Here is a 17,500-nt window from a genome sequence, read left to right as displayed (position 1 = left end):
TCTTCTCTCCTCCTTCTCCTCTCCTCTCCTCCCCTCTCCTTTCTCCTCCTCCTCTCCTCTCCTCTCCTCTCCTCTCCTCTCCCCCTCCTCCTCTCCTCTCCTCCTCCTCCTCCTCCTCCCCTCCTCCTCCCCTCTCCTCTTCTTCTTCCTCTCCTCCTCTCCTCTCCTCCTCCTCTCCCCTCCTCTCCTCTCCCCTCCTCCCCTCCTCCTCCTCTCCTCTCCTTTCCCCTCCTCTCCTCTCCCCTCCTCCTCTCCTCTCCTCTCCTCCTCTCCTCTCCACTCCTCTCCCCTCCTCCTCTCCTCTCCTCTCCTCTCCTCTCCTCTCCTCCACTCCTCTCCTCTCCTCTCCTCTCCTCTCCTCTCCTCTCCTCCTCTCCTCTCCTCTTCTCCCCTCTCCTCTCCTCCTCCTCCTCTTCCCCCTCCTCCTCCTCCTCCTCCATCGATCAAACGTGCAGCAGGAACGTAGCGACGGCAATAAAACTCTGACAGAGACAGAAAGGAAGGAGACTGAAGTCTGATGGAAGTTACAGTTAGATATTGATTAGTGTGACGACGTCTGTGAGCTTTAACATGCTTTTATATCTTCTTTTATACTTTTATCACCATGTGGAACTGGAACATTGTGCAAAACTGTGCATAAAAAGGCAAAAACTGTGTTAATATTGTGTAAAATTGGGCAAAAAAAGGGTAGAAATGTGAATAATTGGACTGAAACAAGGCTTGTCTTCTTTGCTGTTTTACTTTTATATTTTTTTTATTCACGTTTCATGAAGGAAAAAAGTGCTTTCTGTGTTTTTATGATACAGTTTAATAGTTTAATAGTTCAGATTATAAGTGAATTATAATCTGTGTTAGTTTAATGAAGTGAGTGAAACTGGTCCTGATGTGAAATGAGAGTCCTGTAAACATCCTGCAGCTGTTTCTGTTTCTTTCTTCTTCTTCTTCTTTTAGATTCTTCCTCAAGTTTTAAGTTGAAGTGCTTTAACATTTATTTATTTATATCTTCTAAAATCAACAGACACCAGCAGCAAATGATTCTCTCTTCTTCTGCTGTTGTTCAAATTACATTTTTTAATCCTTCCTTTCTTCCTTCTGTCCTTCCTTTCTTCCTTCTGTCCTTCCTTCCTTCCATCTGTCCTTCCTTTCTTCCTTCTGTCCTTCCTTCCTTCCATCTGTCCTTCCTTTCTTCCTTCTGTCCTTCCTTTCTTCCTTCCTTCTGTCCTTCCTTTCTTCCTTCTGTCCTCCCTCCCTTCCTTTCTTCCTTCTGTCCTTCCTTCCTTTCTTTCTTCTGTCCTTCCTTCTGTCCTTCTGTCCTTCCTTCCTTCTGTCCTTCCTTTCTTTCTTCCTTCCTTCCTTCCTTCCTTTCTTTCTTTCTTTTGTCCTTCCTTTCTTCCTTCTGTCCTCCCTTCCTTTCTTCCTTCTGTCCTTCCTTCCTTTCTTCCTTTCTTCCTTCTGTCCTTCCTTCCATTCTTCCTTCTGTCCTTCCTTCCATTCTTCCTTCTGTCCTTCCTTCCATTCTTCCTGTCTCCCTTCCTTCCTTGTCTGTTCATCCTTCACTATCTCTCTTTCCTACCTGTCTTCCCTCCTTCCTGTTGCCTGTCTTTCCTTCCTTCCCTTCTTATTTCCTTCCTTCCTTCCTTCCTTCCTTCCTTCCTTCCTTCCTTCCTTCCTTCCATCTTTTTAATGATCCGGCCCACATGAGATCAAATTGGTGTGTATGTCTATAACTGAAATGAGTTATTATAGAATTAACTGAGTCAGATCTGATGTGAAATGAGAGTCGTGTAAAGATCCTGCAGCTGTTTCCCCTCTCAGAGATTCACTTCCTGTCTCTCTCTTTCTTCTTCCTCTTGTTTCAGATTCTTCCTGAAGTTCTTCCTCAAGTGTAACCAGAACTGTTTGAAAAATGCAGGAAACCCTCGAGACATGCGGAGGTTCCAGGTAAGACTCACCTGAGCCGCATGCTGCTTCTTCTTCTTCATGGGTTCTGCTTTAAATGACACCCAGCTCTCTCTCTGTGTGTGTGTGTGTGTGTGTGTGTGTGTGTGTGTGTGTGTGTCTGTCTGTCTGTGTGTGTGTGTGGGTCTGTGTGTCTCTGTGTGTGTGTGTGTGTCTATTCCTGTGTGTGTGTGTGTCTGTGTCTGTTTCTGTGTGTGTGTGTGTCTGTTTCTGTTTCTGTGTATCTGTGTGTGTGTGTTTCTCTGTGTGTGTGTGTGTATCTCTGTGTGTGTATCTCTGTGTGTGTGTCTGTTTCTGTGTGTGTGTGTGTGTCTGTGTGTGTGTCTGTGTGTGTGTGTGTGTGTGTGTCTGTGTGTGTGTGTGTGTGTCTGTTTCTCTCTTTCTGTGTGTGTGTGTGTGTGTGTGTGTGTCTGTTTCTCTCTTTCTGTGTGTGTGTGTGTGTGTGTGTGTGTGTCTGTTTCTCTCTTTCTGTGTGTGTGTGTGTGTGTGTGTGTGTCTGTTTCTCTCTTTCTGTGTGTGTGTGTGTGTGTGTGTGTGTGTCTGTTTCTCTCTTTCTGTGTGTGTGTGTGTGTGTGTGTGTCTGTTTCTCTCTTTCTGTATGTGTGTGTGTGTGTGTGTGTGTGTGTCTGTTCCTCTGTGTGTGTGTGTGTGTGTGTGTGTGTCTGTTCCTCTGTGTGTGTGTGTGTGTGTGTGTGAGAAGGTGGTGGTCTCTACTACAGTCAACGTGGACGGTCACGTGCTCGCAGTCTCAGACAACATGTTCGTCCACAACAACTCCAAACATGGCCGCCGCGCCCGACGCCTGGACCCCTCCGAAGGTAAGACTTCACTCAGACGCTCAGGTCCACGAAACAAACGCCTCTTTTTACAGAAAGAGCCACGATGTGTGAAATATGTTCTTCAACCTCCTTCCATCCTTCCTTCCTTCTTTCCTCCCTCCCTCCTTCTCTCTTTCTTTCCTCCCCCTACCTTCCTTCCTTCCTTCTTTCCTCCCTCCCTCCTACCTTCCTTCTTTTCTCCGGTCCTACCTTCCTTCCTTCTTTCCTCCCTCCTCCCTCCTACCTACCTTCCTTCCTTCCTTCTTTCTTCTGTCCTTCCCTCCTTCTTTCCTTCCATCCTTCCTTCTTTCCTCCCTCCCTCCTACCTTCCTTCTTTCCTTCCTCCCTCCTTCTTTCCTTCCATCCTTCCTTCTTTCCTCCCTCCCTCCTTCTTTCCTTCTTTCCTCCCTCCCTCCTTCTCTCTTTCTTTCCTCCCTCCCTCCTTCTCTCTTTCTTTCCTCCCCCTACCTTCCTTCCTTCCTTTCCTTCCTCCCTTCTTTCCTTCCTCCCTACCTTCCTCCCTCCTTCTTTCCTTCCATCCTTCCTTCTTTCCTTCCTCCTACCTTCCTTCTTTCCTCCCTCCCTCCCTCCTTTTCTCTTTCTTTCCTCCTTCCCTCCCTCCTACCTTCCTCCCTTCCTCCCTTCCATCCTTCCTCCTTTCCTCCCTCCCTCCTACCGTCCTTCTTTCCTCCGGTCCTGCCTTCCTCCCTCCTTCTTTCCTTCCTTCCTCCCTTCCTCCCTCCCTCCTTCTCTCTTTCTTTCCTCCTTCCCTCCCTCCTACCTTCCTTCCTTCCTTCTTTCTTCTGTCCTTCCTTCCTTCCTCCCTCCTTCTCTCTTTCTTCCCTCCCTCCTTCTCTCTTTCTTTCCTCCCCCTACCTTCCTTCCTTCCTTTCTTTCCTCCCTTCCTTCCTCCCTCCTTCTTTCCTTCCATCCTTCCTTCTTTCCTTCCTCCCTCCTACCTTCCTTCTTTCCTCCCTCCCTCCTACCTTCCTTCTTTCCTCCGGTCCTGCCTTCCTCCCTCCTTCTTTCCTTCCATCCTTCCTTCTTTCCTCCCTCCCTCCTACCTTCCTTCTTTCCTCCCTCCCTCCTACCTTCCTTCTTTCCTCCGGTCCTACCTTCCTTCGTTCCTTCTTTCTTCTGTCCATCCTTCCTTCGGTCCGAGCTTCAGGTCCGAGCTGCAGGTCTGAGCGTCCTCCCCGTTCCTCCCGCCATCGTCAGCCGAGGCCCCAACGAAACAAACGCTCCCTTTCTTCGAGCGTCCGCAGCGATCACATAAAAGGCTTCACTCGAGTATAAAGTTCACACGATGAAACTGGACTCTCAGGTCTGGAACCCAGCAGCAACATTTCCTCTGAAGTTGTAAACTTTAAAAGCTCTTTTGCCCGTTCCCCGCTCTCATAAACCGCCGCGGCCCCGCCACGCCGCTGCCAGCAGCCATGACATAAGGCTCTCGCTGGCTTCGTCTAACTCGGAGTGCCAGACGGGTGGAGCTTAGGCACACCAGTCGGTACCAGGGGTGATTTAGACAGAGTCAGACTTCATATTATACATCAGCAAATAAACGCACATTATCTTCTTCTGTAGTTGTTTAAATGTCACTTTTTATTAGAGTGATGATGTCAGTCTTTGGTTTGTTTTGTCCAACCTGGAACATCGTGCAAAAATGTGAATAACAGGTCAAAAAAAAACACAAAAACTAAGGAAGGAAGGAGGGGAAGAAGGAAGGAAGAAGGAAGGAAAGGAAGGAAGGGAGGGAGGGAGGAAGAAGGAAGGAAAGGAGGAAGGAAAGGAGGGAGGAAGGAAGGAAGGAAGGGAGGGAGGAAGGAAGGAAGGAAGGGAGGGAGGGAGGAAGGGAAGGAAGGGAGGAAGGAAGGAAGGGAGGGAGGGAGGAAGGAAGGAAGAAAGAAAGGAAGGACAGATGAAGGAAGGAAGAAAGGAAGGACAGATGAAGGAAGGAAGAAAGGACAGAAGGAGGGAACATTTACCCTAACAGCTGAACTTAGATCTGAAGGAAGGAAGGAAGGAAGGAGGGAGGAAGGACAGAAGGACAGATGAAGGAAGGAAGGAAGGACAGATGAAGGAAGGAAGGAAGGACAGATGAAGGAAGGAAGGAAGGACAGAAGGAAGGACCCGGGAGGACAACAGGAAGGTTAAAGAGTCTGTATCTCCTGGTGCACGTTGTCTGTTTAAGGGTTAAAACTATGCAAAAGCAGTGCAAAACTGGGCACTTGTTTTAATCTACTTGGAACACCAGCCGGGTGGAGTTAATGATGTAATATCCTTTAGGTTCGCTCAGGTGAGATTAGCCAAAGAAAAGTTAAATTAACACCCAGAGAAGTCTGTTTAAAACTCCCAGCGCTCGATAATATGTCACCTTCTTTGGCAAACTCCTCCCGTCTGGCACGTTCAAATAGGTAAAACAAACACACACACACTAGTTAAACTCAATCTGACATCACCAGGCGAAGTGACTTCCATCTCTCTCCTCCATCAAACCACAGAACCCCCGACTCCTTTAAAAGTTTGAGACCTTTAGGAAAGATGGTGTCACTTCTGCGCGCTTGTTTTAATCTACTTGGCACGGCAGACGGGTGGGACTTAACATATCAGGGCATCAGGATGTAATAGGTAAAACATACTAGTGAGTGAGAGTAGTTTCACTTTTATATACATCTGTTTAAACTTTCTGATACGCAACAAAAAGCTAACTCCACCCGCCTGGGACCTACAGCGCAGTAAATCAAACTCAGTAAAGTGTTATATACTCTCACCTCTGAGCTCTCCTCAACTCCCGTTAAAAGTTTCCAGCTCCTAAAGTACAGATGAATAAATCTATTGTTTGTTTTGACCCACTTGGCACACCAGGCGGGTGGGGCTTAACGTTTTTAGGGCATCAGAAGGTATCAAGAATAAAACTTCCATTAGCAGAAAGTTCAATTAAGTTTCACCTTCATAAATATTTGCTTATAATTCTTGATCTTCATAATTTTTTAGGTCTTGTAGGTTAAACCCCACCCGTCTGGGACGTACAATAGAATAAAACAAACTATAAAACAATCTACTATCAGTCAGATATTAATAAAAAGCTGTTGTGTTCTCCAAAAAAACAAAAACTACTGCTGCAGTTTTAAAGTTTGCGTCGTCTCCAGGAGCAACGGAGTGACTCATTCGCTTGTTTTAACCTAGTTGAAACCCCAGCCGGGTGGAGTTTACCACATGAGGGCATCAGAAAGTATCAGGTAACCACGTCAGTCACGTTAAAACATTAAAACATTAAAAGTAGCCTGGGCTGACTTCTTTATTCTTCTGTCTTCCTTTTTAAAAACTTATCATTCAAGCCCTGCGAGGCTAACTCCACCCACCTGAGATGTAACAACAGAGTAAAACAAACCCTGAAGCAATTTGGCACCATTCAGACATCTCACTCTCTCTTTCTCTCTCTCTCTCTGTCTGTCCTCCCAAATGAACCACCTCTGCCGACTTGTTTTAAAAAGTTTCAGAGGCTTTATTTCCAGGAGCCGACGGTGATGTAATTGTCTCGTTTGGTTTAACCTACTTGCAACACCAGACGGGTGGTGTTATCTCAACCGGGGGCGTTTCAAACACGATAAGGTTGTTGATCAAAGAGGAGGAAAAAAAAAAAAAAAAAAAGACAAGAGGAACAATCTGACCTCCTGTGATTCCTCAAACGCTTCTCTCTCTCTTCTCTCTCTTCTCTCTGTCCTGTGTGGTTAACTCCACCTGTCTGCCGCCTCCAAAAGGAGATTAAAACAAACGCTACCTGACACCAATCTGTCACCGCTCACTGAGATGTGTGCTTCTTTTCTTCACCTTGAGACGTTAAAATAGAAACTTAATCAAATCAGGGCTCGTGTGTCGGAGCAGTCGGTGCTCGGAGGGCATCAGGGTTTGCTGTACGGTGTCCTGCAGGGGCCAAAGAAAGAGGGAGGAGGAGGGAGAGGGGGGAGGGGAAGGGAGGGGGGGGTTGTTGTTTACCAGACGGCCCTGTACGGAAGCCCACGGAGGACAGTTGGGGTCTTTCATCTCCTCCAGACTGGGATGTTTTCAGAGGCGATAAAAAGCTCCAACATCTGCTCCCGGCTTTGTCGAACTCCCCCTCCGGCTCCCAGCGATAAAACTTTCCACCGCCTGTTCGCTGCCTTTGTGTAGCTCTGTTCAGTTTGATTGGAAACCCAAGCCCCTTCTCCCCCCCTCCTCCCCAGTCACCCCCCCCCCCCAGTGCCCCCCCCTCTCCTCCCCAAACCCATCGGACTGTTTGTTTACTGCTGCGACAAAAGAGAGAAATTAATAAGGAGATTACAATCGAGTGTCGACCTTCTTCTTCTGCTGCTTTCATCCGTCAACTCTGAGTGACTTTTAGAAGTTGGGGAGGGAGGGGGGGGGGGTCGAGGGTCCTAAAAAAGTTCCTCCTTCACTTTTAATTCAGTGTCATCACTCAACTTTCTGCTAAATATCCGTATGTGACTGAATAGCTTAAGTGTGTATTAATACGCCGCTGAAAATAGTCCCAACCACCTCACCACCTCTGAGTGACTTTCAGAAGTTCCTTCCTCCTGTCCTTCCTTCCTTCCTCCCTCCCTCCTTTCCTTCCTTCCTTCCTCCCTCCCTCCTTTCCTTCCTTCCTTCCTCCCTCCATCCTTTCCTTTCCTTCCTCCCTCCTTTCCTTCCTTCCTTCCTCCCTCCCTCCCTCCTTTCCTTCCTTCCTTCCTCCCTCCATCCTTTCCTTCCTTCCTTCCTTCCTCCCTCCATCCTTTCCTTTCCTTCCTCCCTCCATCCTTTCCTTTCCTTCCTCCCTCCTTTACTTTCTTCCTCCTTCCTCCCTCCATCCTGTCCTTTCTTCCTCCTTCCTCCGTCCTTTCCTTCCTTCCTTCCCCCCTCCATCCTTTCCTTCCTCCCTCTTTTCCTTCCTTCTTCCCTCCCTCCCTCCTGTCCTTCCTTCCTCCCTCCCTCCCTCCCTCCTTTCCTTCCTTCCTTCCTCCCTCCATCCTTTACTTTCTTCCTCCTTCCTCCCTCCTTTCCTTCCTTCCTTCCTCCCTCCCTCCATCCTTTCCTTCCTTCCTCCCTCCCTCCCTCCTTTCCTTCCTTCCTTCCTCCCTCCATCCTTTCCTTCCTTCCTTCCTTCCTCCCTCCTTTCCTCCCTCCTTTCCTCCTTCCTTCCTTCTCAACTCGAGGACAACAGGAGGGTTAATAGAGTCTTAACTTTATGGATCAAACATCATAGTAACCCAAAAAGCAGTGACAGGAATATAAAGACATCCTTCCTCCTCCCAATAAAAGCTGCTTCCTCCTCCTCCTCCTCCTCCTCGTCGTCGGGCCGGCTGTCTGCTGCTCAGCGTCCAGCAGCTGTCTCGTCGTCACGGAGACGCTGCTGCTGTTTATGTATGTGGAGACGCTTATTGATCTCTGTCGCGCTGGAGAAACCAATCATCTCTGCATGTATTAGAGGAGGAGGAGGAACAGTCTGCTGCCTGAAAGCTCCGACAGGAAGTTAGAAAGAGAGAAAGAGAAGTCAAGCTTTTATTAACCTTTACATCAGGGGTGTCAAACATGAGGCCCGTGGGCCAGATCCGGCCCGCCGAGGTGTCTAATCCGGCCCACTTTCCTTATTCCTAGGAAGGAAGGAAGGAAAATAAGACATGAAGGAAGGAAAGAAGGAAGACAAAGAAGACAGGAAGGAAGGAAGGAAAAGAAGACAGGAAGGAAGGAAGGGAGGAAGGACGGAAGGAATGAAGGAAGGAAGGAAGGGAGGAAGGGAGGAAGGAACGAAGGAAGGAAAAGAAGACAGAAGGAAGGAGAATATATTAGAGGATTATGGCAAAAATGTCTTAGTGGTGTAACCATAAAAACTTTGGAAGGAAGGAAAGGAGGGAAGGAAGGAAGGAAGGGAGGGAGGGAGGGAGGAAGGAAGGAATAAAGGAGGGAAGGAATGAAAGAAGGGAGGAAGGAAGGACAGAAGGAAGGAAGGAATAAAGGAAGGGAAGAAGGTAGGAACGGAGGGAGGGAGGGAGGAAGGAAGGAAGGAAGGAATGAATGACAGAAGAAAGGAAGGAAGGAAAATATATTAGAGGATTATGGCAAAAATGTCTAAGTGGTGTAACCATAAAAACTTTGTACCAAATAATTCAACTTGCTTAAATGTGTCATGTCATGTAATGTAATGTCTCATGGCTTGTGTCATGTGGTGTTATGTAATGTCTCATGGCTTGTGTCATGTGGTGTTATGTAATGTCTCATGGCTTGTGTCGTGTCGTGTGTGTTTCCGAAGCAGCCACTCCCTGCATTAAAGCCATCAGTCCGAGCGAGGGCTGGACGACCGGCGGCGCCACCGTCATCCTCATCGGAGACAACTTCTTCGACGGACTGCAGGTCGTCTTCGGCACCATGCTGGTCTGGAGCGAGGTGAGCAAGAGCGGCGGGAAAATACGGTTTTACTTCTTATTAAGACTAAAAGAGGAGGAGAGTGAGAGTCCAATCAGGTGTTGTAGCAGCCGATGATGTAATAACAGCTGATCATTTAAAAATGGCCGCTAACGTAATAACAGCTAATAATTTAAAAATGGCCGCTAACGTAATAACAGCTGATAATTTAAAAATGGCCGATAACGTAATAACAGCTAATAATTTAAAAATGGCCGTTAACATAATAACAGCTGATGATTTAAAAATGGCCGCTAACGTAATAACAGCTGATAATTTAAAAATGGCCGATAACGTAATAACAGCTTATTCCCGATAACGTAATAACAGCTGATTACCGTTAACGTAATAACAGCTGATTACGTTAACGTAATAACAGCTGATTACCGATAACGTAATAACAGCTGATTACGTTAACGTAATAACAGCTGATTACCGATAACGTAATAACAGTTGATTACCGTTAACGTAATAATGTAATAACAGCTGATTACCGATAACGTAATAACAGCTGATTACCGTTAACGTAATAACAGCTGATTACCGATAACGTAATAACAGCTTATTATCGATAATGTAATAACAGCTGATTACCGTTAACGTAATAACAGCTGTTAACGTAATAACAGCTGTTAACGTAATAACAGCTGTTATTACGTTAACAGCTGTTATTACGTTAACAGCTGTTAACGTAATAACAGCTGTTAACGTAATAACAGCTGTTAACGTAATAATAACAGCTGTTAACGTAATAACAGCTGTTAACGTAATAACAGCTGATTACCGTTAACGTAATAACAGCTGATTACGGATAACGTAATAACAGCTGATTACCGTTAACGTAATAACAGCTGTTAACGTAATAACAGCTGTTAACGTAATAACAGCTGATTACCGTTAACGTAATAACAGCTGATTACGATAACGTAATAACGGCTGATAACGTAATAACAGCTGATTACGATAACGTAATAACGTCTGATAACGTAATAACAACTGATAACGTAATAACAGCCGATAAAGTAATTACAACTATTACGTAATAACAGCTGATAACGTAATAATTTAGCCGATAACGTTATAAGATAACGTAACAACAGCTGATTACGTAATAACAGCCGATAACGTAATAACAACTGATTACCGATAAAGTAATAACGGCCCATAACGTAACAATTTTGCCGATATAAAGCCGATAATGTGATAACTTGCCAATAACGTAATAAAGTGTAATAAGTTATTACGTTAATCGGCTTTATTACATTAACAAACAACAGGCAACATTATTTCGTTATCAGCCGTTATTACGTTATCAGACGTAATTACGTTATCGGCTAGGTTAGAAAACGTACAAAAACGTAAACGTAATAACTGGAGCCGATAATGTAATAATAAACTGATATCACTTTATTTAACTTTTATTTATTCGTTATAAAGTTTTCCGTTTTGGCTCCTAGTCTTAATATTGTCTCTTTTAAATATTTGCTTAAAAACCCGATCAGATACCAAACCTCGTACACACACACACACACACACACACACTCACACACACACTCACACACACACACACACACACACACACACATTATTGCATCATCAGCTTTATTACATTTAAAACAGTATTACTACATTATCGGCTGCTGCAGATGTTCCACCTGAGTTCACCTGACTGTACATCATGTTCTCCATCTTCTTCTTCTCCTCCTTCTTTCACACACACACACACACACACACACACACACACACACACACACACACACACACACATAAAGAACACCTGCGTCTCGTATGTGCAGCTCCTCCAGGTCTGCACGTCCCCAAAAATAATATGTAGATGTGTTTGGTTGGTGTTGAGCTGCTGCTGCTGCTGCTGCTGCTGCTGCATGAAATATTGAAGCAAGTCCAGAGAGGAGCAGAAACACCTGGCGGGGGAAAGGAAGGAGGGAAGAAATACCTCCACACGCTGTTCGCCTCACATCACACGCCCGCTCTCACCGAGCTTTCTCCACTTTGATCAGCGTCGTCTCGCGGCGAGCAGACGGACTCCGAGAAACTCCCAGCATCCCCCCGAAAAACAGACTGCACGCTGACCCAGATTGGAAGGAGCCAGTCGGAGTGTTTTCCTCTCAAAGTTTGAAGCAGAGAGAAAAAGAGAAAGAGAGAGAGAAAGAAAGAGAAAGAGAGAGAGAGAAAGCTGATGAAGACGTCTCGTATCAGAAGCAGGAAAATCTCACACTGCAATCCTCGTTTTTAATTTTTAAATTTAAATTTTTAAATTGGAGGGTTTTTGAGTTGCTATAGAAGAGTAAGGTAACTAGTCTATGTTCCCTTAGTTTAATAATGAAATAAAGACTTTCACCTGTCAAGCATTTTCATAGAGCTGAGGGAACATGAAGCTGAGGGAACATGAAGCTGAGGGAACATGAAGCTGAGGGAACGCTTTATAAACCCAGACTGAAGTCAACAGGAAGTGTTCCAGGTGTTTCAGCCAATCAGCATCAGATGTTTTATGATGTCAGAGCTCTCCTTTATTTAAATCCTTAAAGTTTAAAATGTTCAGACTCAGCTGATCGTATTCTTGAGACTCAGCTGATGTGTTTGTTTTCCCCCGTCAGCTGATCACTCCTCACGCCATCCGGGTCCAGACGCCTCCTCGCCACATTCCCGGCGTCGTTGAGGTAACGCTGTCCTACAAGTCCAAGCAGTTCTGCAAAGGAGCGCCGGGCCGCTTCGTCTACACCGGTAAGAGACTACGATAAAAACACGATAAAAAACACGATAAACTGACGAACTGGTGAACGCACAGGAAGTCACTGGCGAACACACAGGAAGTCACTGGTGAACACACAGGAAGTCACTGACGAACACACAGGAAGTCACTGGTGAACACACAGGAAGTCACTGGTGAACACACAGGAAGTCACTGACGAACACACAGGAAGTCCTTGGTGAACACACAGGAAGTCCTTGGTGAACACACAGGAAGTCACTGACGAACACACAGGAAGTCACTGGAAGTCACATTTTAATCCATCGTATTTGGTATCTATGGAAACGTTGGGATCTCCTCTTCACTTTAAAATACAGTTTTACACATTTTAACCAACTCTGGTCAAACAGAATGAGTTTATAGTGTTGAATCGAGGCTTTGTGAGTTTGAAGGAAGAGGTTTAAGGTCTTTAGACTTGTTGAAATGTTTCCTCTCTCTCTCTCTCTCCAGTGTGACGGTCCTGTCTTACTCATTGTCTGCCGTCGTGTGTGTCCGTATCTCTCCTTCACATCGGTGCTTTTTTTTTTTTACTCTTTACCGATTATTCCGTCAGAATATCCAGATGTCATTCAAAGTAGCAGAAAGGTCAGATTGAAGGCTGTTTAGCGCGATAAGTAAATGTCATTGCGTCGGGTCGTTGAAAGAGGCGAGCGTGTTCCTGTTCCTGCTTTTCTGTTTAACACTGGTTTATCATCACCGCTCGCCTGCTGCTGCCTCTCTCCCTCTCTCCCTCTCTCCCTCCTGCTCCTGTCTTTGTTGGCCGTGCCGTCGCCTCTGCTAGCGGCGGCGGCGGCGGCGGCACGGGAGAGAAGAGAAGACGAGAGAAGAGAGGCGAGAGACGACGAGGAAGAGCGGGCTCACAATGGACGGTCCGGCCGCTGCCTCCTTTTGCAATGCTAATCTGTGATTCCATTTCTAGATATGAGCTGCTAGCTTTTCATGTTTCATGTTGTTGAATAGAGGCTGTTGTTATCTGAGTGACTTCTCCTCAGAAACATGCACAAGCTTTTAAAGGAGCAAACCGCCTTTTTTTTTTTCTTTCTTTCTTTTTAAAATACAAACCACACAGGACTGATGAAATGATAAAGTAAGTGTCTCATATCAATCATAGAGGGAAACTATCAGTAAACATCTGATGCTGCTCAGGGTCAAATCTGACCTGAGAATAGTAAAAACACCATATACACTTTTATTTTGGCGGGACTTTTAGTAATGGGACCCTGAATATAACAAAAAAATGCATTATAAGTTTTTCCTCTTCCTCCTCCTACTATTCCTCCTGCTCTTCCTCCTACTCTTCCTCCTTCTCCTCCTCCTTTTCCTCCTCCTCCTATTCCTTCTGCTCTTCCTCCTCCTACTATTCCTCCTACCCTTCCTCATTCTCTTCCTCCTTCTCCTTCTCCTCTTCCTCCTCCTCCTCCTACTATTCCTCCTCCTCCTATTCCTTCTCCTCTTCCTCCTCCTCCTCTTCCTTCTCCTCTTCCTCCTCCTCCTCCTACTCTTCCTCCTCCTCCTATTCCTCTTCTTCCCCCTTCTCCTCTTCCTCCTCCTCCTACTCTTCTTTCTCCTCCTCCTCCTACTCCTCCTCCTCCTCCTACTCTTCCTCCTTCTCCTTCTCCTCTTCCTATTCCTATTCCTCCTCCTCCTCCTACTCCTCCTCCTCCTCCTATTCCTCTTCTTCCCCCTTCTCCTCTTCCTCCTCCTCCTACTCTTATTTCTCCTTCTCCTCCTCCTCTTCCTCATTCTCCTATTCATCTTCCTCCTCCTCCTCCTCCTCTTCCTCCTCTTCCTCCTCCTACTATTCCTCCTCCTTCTCCTCTTCCTCCTCCTCCTACTCCTACTCTTCCTCCTTCTCCTTCTCTTCTTTCTCCTCCTCCTCCTCCTCCTCCTCCTCCTCCTCCTCCTCCTCCTCCTAATTGTTAGTTGCAGCTCTACAGGTTTAGTAGAAGTAATTAGTAGCAGGATTAAATCTAAAATTAAGAGACAAACTCTTCAGCATGCTGTGAAATACATGGTGTAAAAAACCTCAGCGTCCTGCTCCTTTAAATCTGAGCTTCCTGCAGACATCAGCACACATTTCACAAATCGAATGAAGGAACGTGAACATCTGACTCGGGTTTGATTGATAGGCGAACAACAAAACTGCGAGTCCCTGAAGGCACCGCGAGGCTGAACCCAGACAGGTGGCTGCATCGTAACGCAGCGCAGCCTTCTTCTTCTTCTTCTTCTTCTTCTTCTCCCCGCTCCTCCTGCCAGAGATACACACTATACACTACACACACACACACACACACACACACACACACGTACACGGAGAAAGAAACACACACACACTATACACACACACTATACACACACACTACACACTATACACACACATACACACACACACACACACACACACACACACAGACACTATACACACACACACAGACACTATACACACACACGGACACACACATACACACACACACACACACATGGATGGAGGATGGAGAACGCGTCTGTGTGTATTTCTTTCTCCGTGTGTGTGTGTGTGTCTTTCTCTCCGTGTGTGTGTGTGTGTGTGTGTGTGTGTGTGTGTGTGTGTGTGTGTGTGTGTGTGTGTGTGTGTGTGTTTTTCTCTCCGTGTGTGTGTGTGTGTCGTTCACGGTGCCAGCAGTGTGTCATTGTTGTTGTTGTTGTGTTCATGAATGTGAAATGAGCCGAGTTGCAGATAATTGAACAGGAGAAGAAGAGCTGATGTCATTTCCTACAAGAGTTCACACACACACACACACAGAAACACACACACACACACAGACACACACACACACTCTGAAACACACACGCTTAAACACGCTTCGTCTTTATGCTTGAAAACAGAAAACGCACTGAAATACACACACACACACACACACACACACACACACACACACATTGACACACATTGACACACACACTGAAACACACATACTGAAACAGACTAAAACACACACACACACACACAGACACAGACACACACACACACACACACACACTGAAACAGACTAAAACAAACACACACTGACACACACACACTCAAACACACACATACTGAAACACACACACACACACTGACACACACACACACACTGAAACAGACACACACACACACATACTTACACACACGCACACATTGAAACACACGCACTCAAACACACACTTGAAATACACACTGAGGTTCTGCAGCATTAAGTGTTCTCCCATAGAACCCATTTCCATTCAGGCATCTTGAGGTCAAAGGTCAACGGACTCACCAGTTTTTACCTTCATCAGATTTTCCTCTTTTCTCAACACGCAGCGTGACACAGAACGTTCTGATGGTTCCGTGTGATACTAGAACCTTCCAGCTTAGATCTGATGGTTCCGTGTGATACTAGAACCTTCCCTCCATCTTAGATCTGATGGTTCTGTGTGATACTAGAACCTTCCCTCCAGCTTAGATCTGATGGTTCTGTGTGATACTAGAACCTTCCAGCTTAGATCTGATGGTTCTGTGTGATACTAGAACCCTCCAGCTTAGATCTGATGGTTCTGTGTGGTACTAGAACCCTCCAGCTTAGATCTGATGGTTCTGTGTGGTACTAGAACCCTCCAGCTTAGATGATGATACTAGAACCTTCCCTCCAGCTTAGATCTGATGGTTCTGTGTGGTACTAGAACCCTCCAGCTTAGATCTGATGGTTCTGTGTGGTACTAGAACCCTCCAGCTTAGATGATGATAATAGAACCTTCCCTCCAGCTTAGATCTGATGGTTCCGTGTGGTACTAGAACCCTCCAGCTTAGATGATGATACTAGAACCTTACCTCCAGTTTAGATGATGATACTAGAACCTTACCTCCAGTTTAGATGATGATACTAGAACCTTCCCTCCAGCCTAGATCTGATGGTTCTGTGTGATACAGTTTAGATCTGATGGTTCCGTGTGGTACTAGAACCCTCCAGCTTAGATCTGATGGTTCTGTGTGGTACTAGAACCCTCCAGCTTAGATCTGATGGTTCTGGTGGTACTAGAACCCTCCAGCTTAGATCTGATGGTTCTATATGATACTAGAACCTTCCCTCCAGCTTAGAACAGAGCCTGTACAGCCTCTGAACCTCTTCCCGGGTAAATCTGTGAGAGTTTCCGTCTGGGCTCTCAGACTCAGACGAGGTGCAGTTGAAGGTGAAGTGACGAGCGGTAACATCCGAGCGTTTCCCATGTTCTCCGTCTCTCTTCCTCTCTGGAGCTTAGAGCGGCTCGGGGTTCTGATCCCGCGGCTTCGCTCTGAGAAACTGGCCCGAAGGCGAGAACGCTGAGCGGAATGACAAGAAGCCTGAGAGCAGGATTAATGCTGCAGCTGAGACTCTGAGAAGAGCTGAGAGCTGCTAAATGTACAAATACTGTACTCACACGTTCTCCCACTGCTGCCTCGCCTCACAGGCCTTTAGCCGGTTCTTTCTGGTTCTATAGTCCTGTTCTTTCTGGTTCTGTAGTTCTGTAGTTAGTAGTAATAGTATAATAATAGTAATCATAGTTATGTTGATTCTGGTTCTGTTTTTTCTGGTTCTGTAGTCCTGTTCTCTCTGGTTCTATAGTCCTGTTCTCTCTGGTTCTATAGTCCTGTTCTCTCTGGTTCTATAGTCCTGTTCTCTCTGGTTCTATAGTCCTGTTCTCTCTGGTTCTATAGTCCTGTTCTCTCTGGTTCTATAGTCCTGTTCTCTCTGGTTCTATAGTCCTGTTCTCTCTGGTTCTATAGTCGTCCTGTTCTCTCTGGTTCTATAGTTCTGTTCTCTCTGGTTCTATAGTCCTGTTCTCTCTGGTTCTATAGTTCTGTTCTCTCTGGTTCTATAGTTCTGTTCTTTCTGGTTCTATAGTTCTGTTCTTTCTGGTTCTATAGTTCTGTTCTCTCTGGTTCTATAGTCCTGTTCTCTCTGGTTCTATAGTTCTGTTCTCTCTGGTTCTATAGTTCTGTTCTTTCTGGTTCTATAGTTCTGTTCTTTCTGGTTCTATAGTTCTGTTCTCTCTGGTTCTATAGTCCTGTTCTCTCTGGTTCTATAGTTCTGTTCTTTCTGGTTCTATAGTTCTGTTGTTTCTGGTTCTGTTGTTCTGCAGTTAGTAGTAATAGTATAATAATAGTAATCATAGTCCTGTTGTTTCTGGTTCTGTAGTTCTGTTCTTTCTGCTTCTGTGGAAATAGTATAATAATAGTAACCATAGTTCTGTAGTTTCTGGTCCTGTAGTTTCTGGTTCTGTAGTGTCTGGTTCTGTAGTTAGTAGTATTATAATAATAATAATCATAGTTCTGTAGTTTAGGTCCAAGTCTGGAAATGTCTCGTTGGGGTTTTTGTGGGGTTTTTTTTTCAGTTCTGAACTTTTGTAGTTTTTCTTATTTTATAGTTTTGTCTTTTTTATTGTGCACAGATCTGCAGATACATAGTTTGTCTTTTAATTGTAAGATTAGTTTTATAAACATTTGGGAGGTTCAGTTTTTGGTTCTGTAGTTTTGTAG

General features: G+C 45.5%; 1 protein-coding gene across 1 annotated transcript in view; it reads left to right on the top strand.

The window, feature by feature from the left end:
- The window catches only part of LOC128354742 (transcription factor COE2-like), a gene marked incomplete at its 3' end in the record, with an annotated part of 25,177 nt that extends 8,883 nt beyond the window's left edge, over nt 1-16,294 (top strand). The window contains exons 2-7 of the mRNA XM_053314913.1: nt 1,860-1,941; nt 2,660-2,777; nt 9,067-9,197; nt 11,831-11,957; nt 12,767-12,854; nt 16,151-16,294. Coding sequence (XP_053170888.1) covers nt 1,860-1,941; nt 2,660-2,777; nt 9,067-9,197; nt 11,831-11,957; nt 12,767-12,854; nt 16,151-16,294 — 690 coding nt within the window. The remainder of the gene's footprint in view (nt 1-1,859; nt 1,942-2,659; nt 2,778-9,066; nt 9,198-11,830; nt 11,958-12,766; nt 12,855-16,150) is intronic.
- Nucleotides 16,295-17,500: the final 1,206 nt, after the last annotated feature.

This window comes from Scomber japonicus, unplaced genomic scaffold (assembly GCF_027409825.1).
Source record: "Scomber japonicus isolate fScoJap1 unplaced genomic scaffold, fScoJap1.pri scaffold_522, whole genome shotgun sequence".
Taxonomy (NCBI): Eukaryota; Metazoa; Chordata; class Actinopteri; order Scombriformes; family Scombridae; genus Scomber; species Scomber japonicus.
The sequence above is the reverse complement of the archived record's forward strand: the minus strand, read 5'-3'. Positions and strand labels throughout refer to the sequence as shown.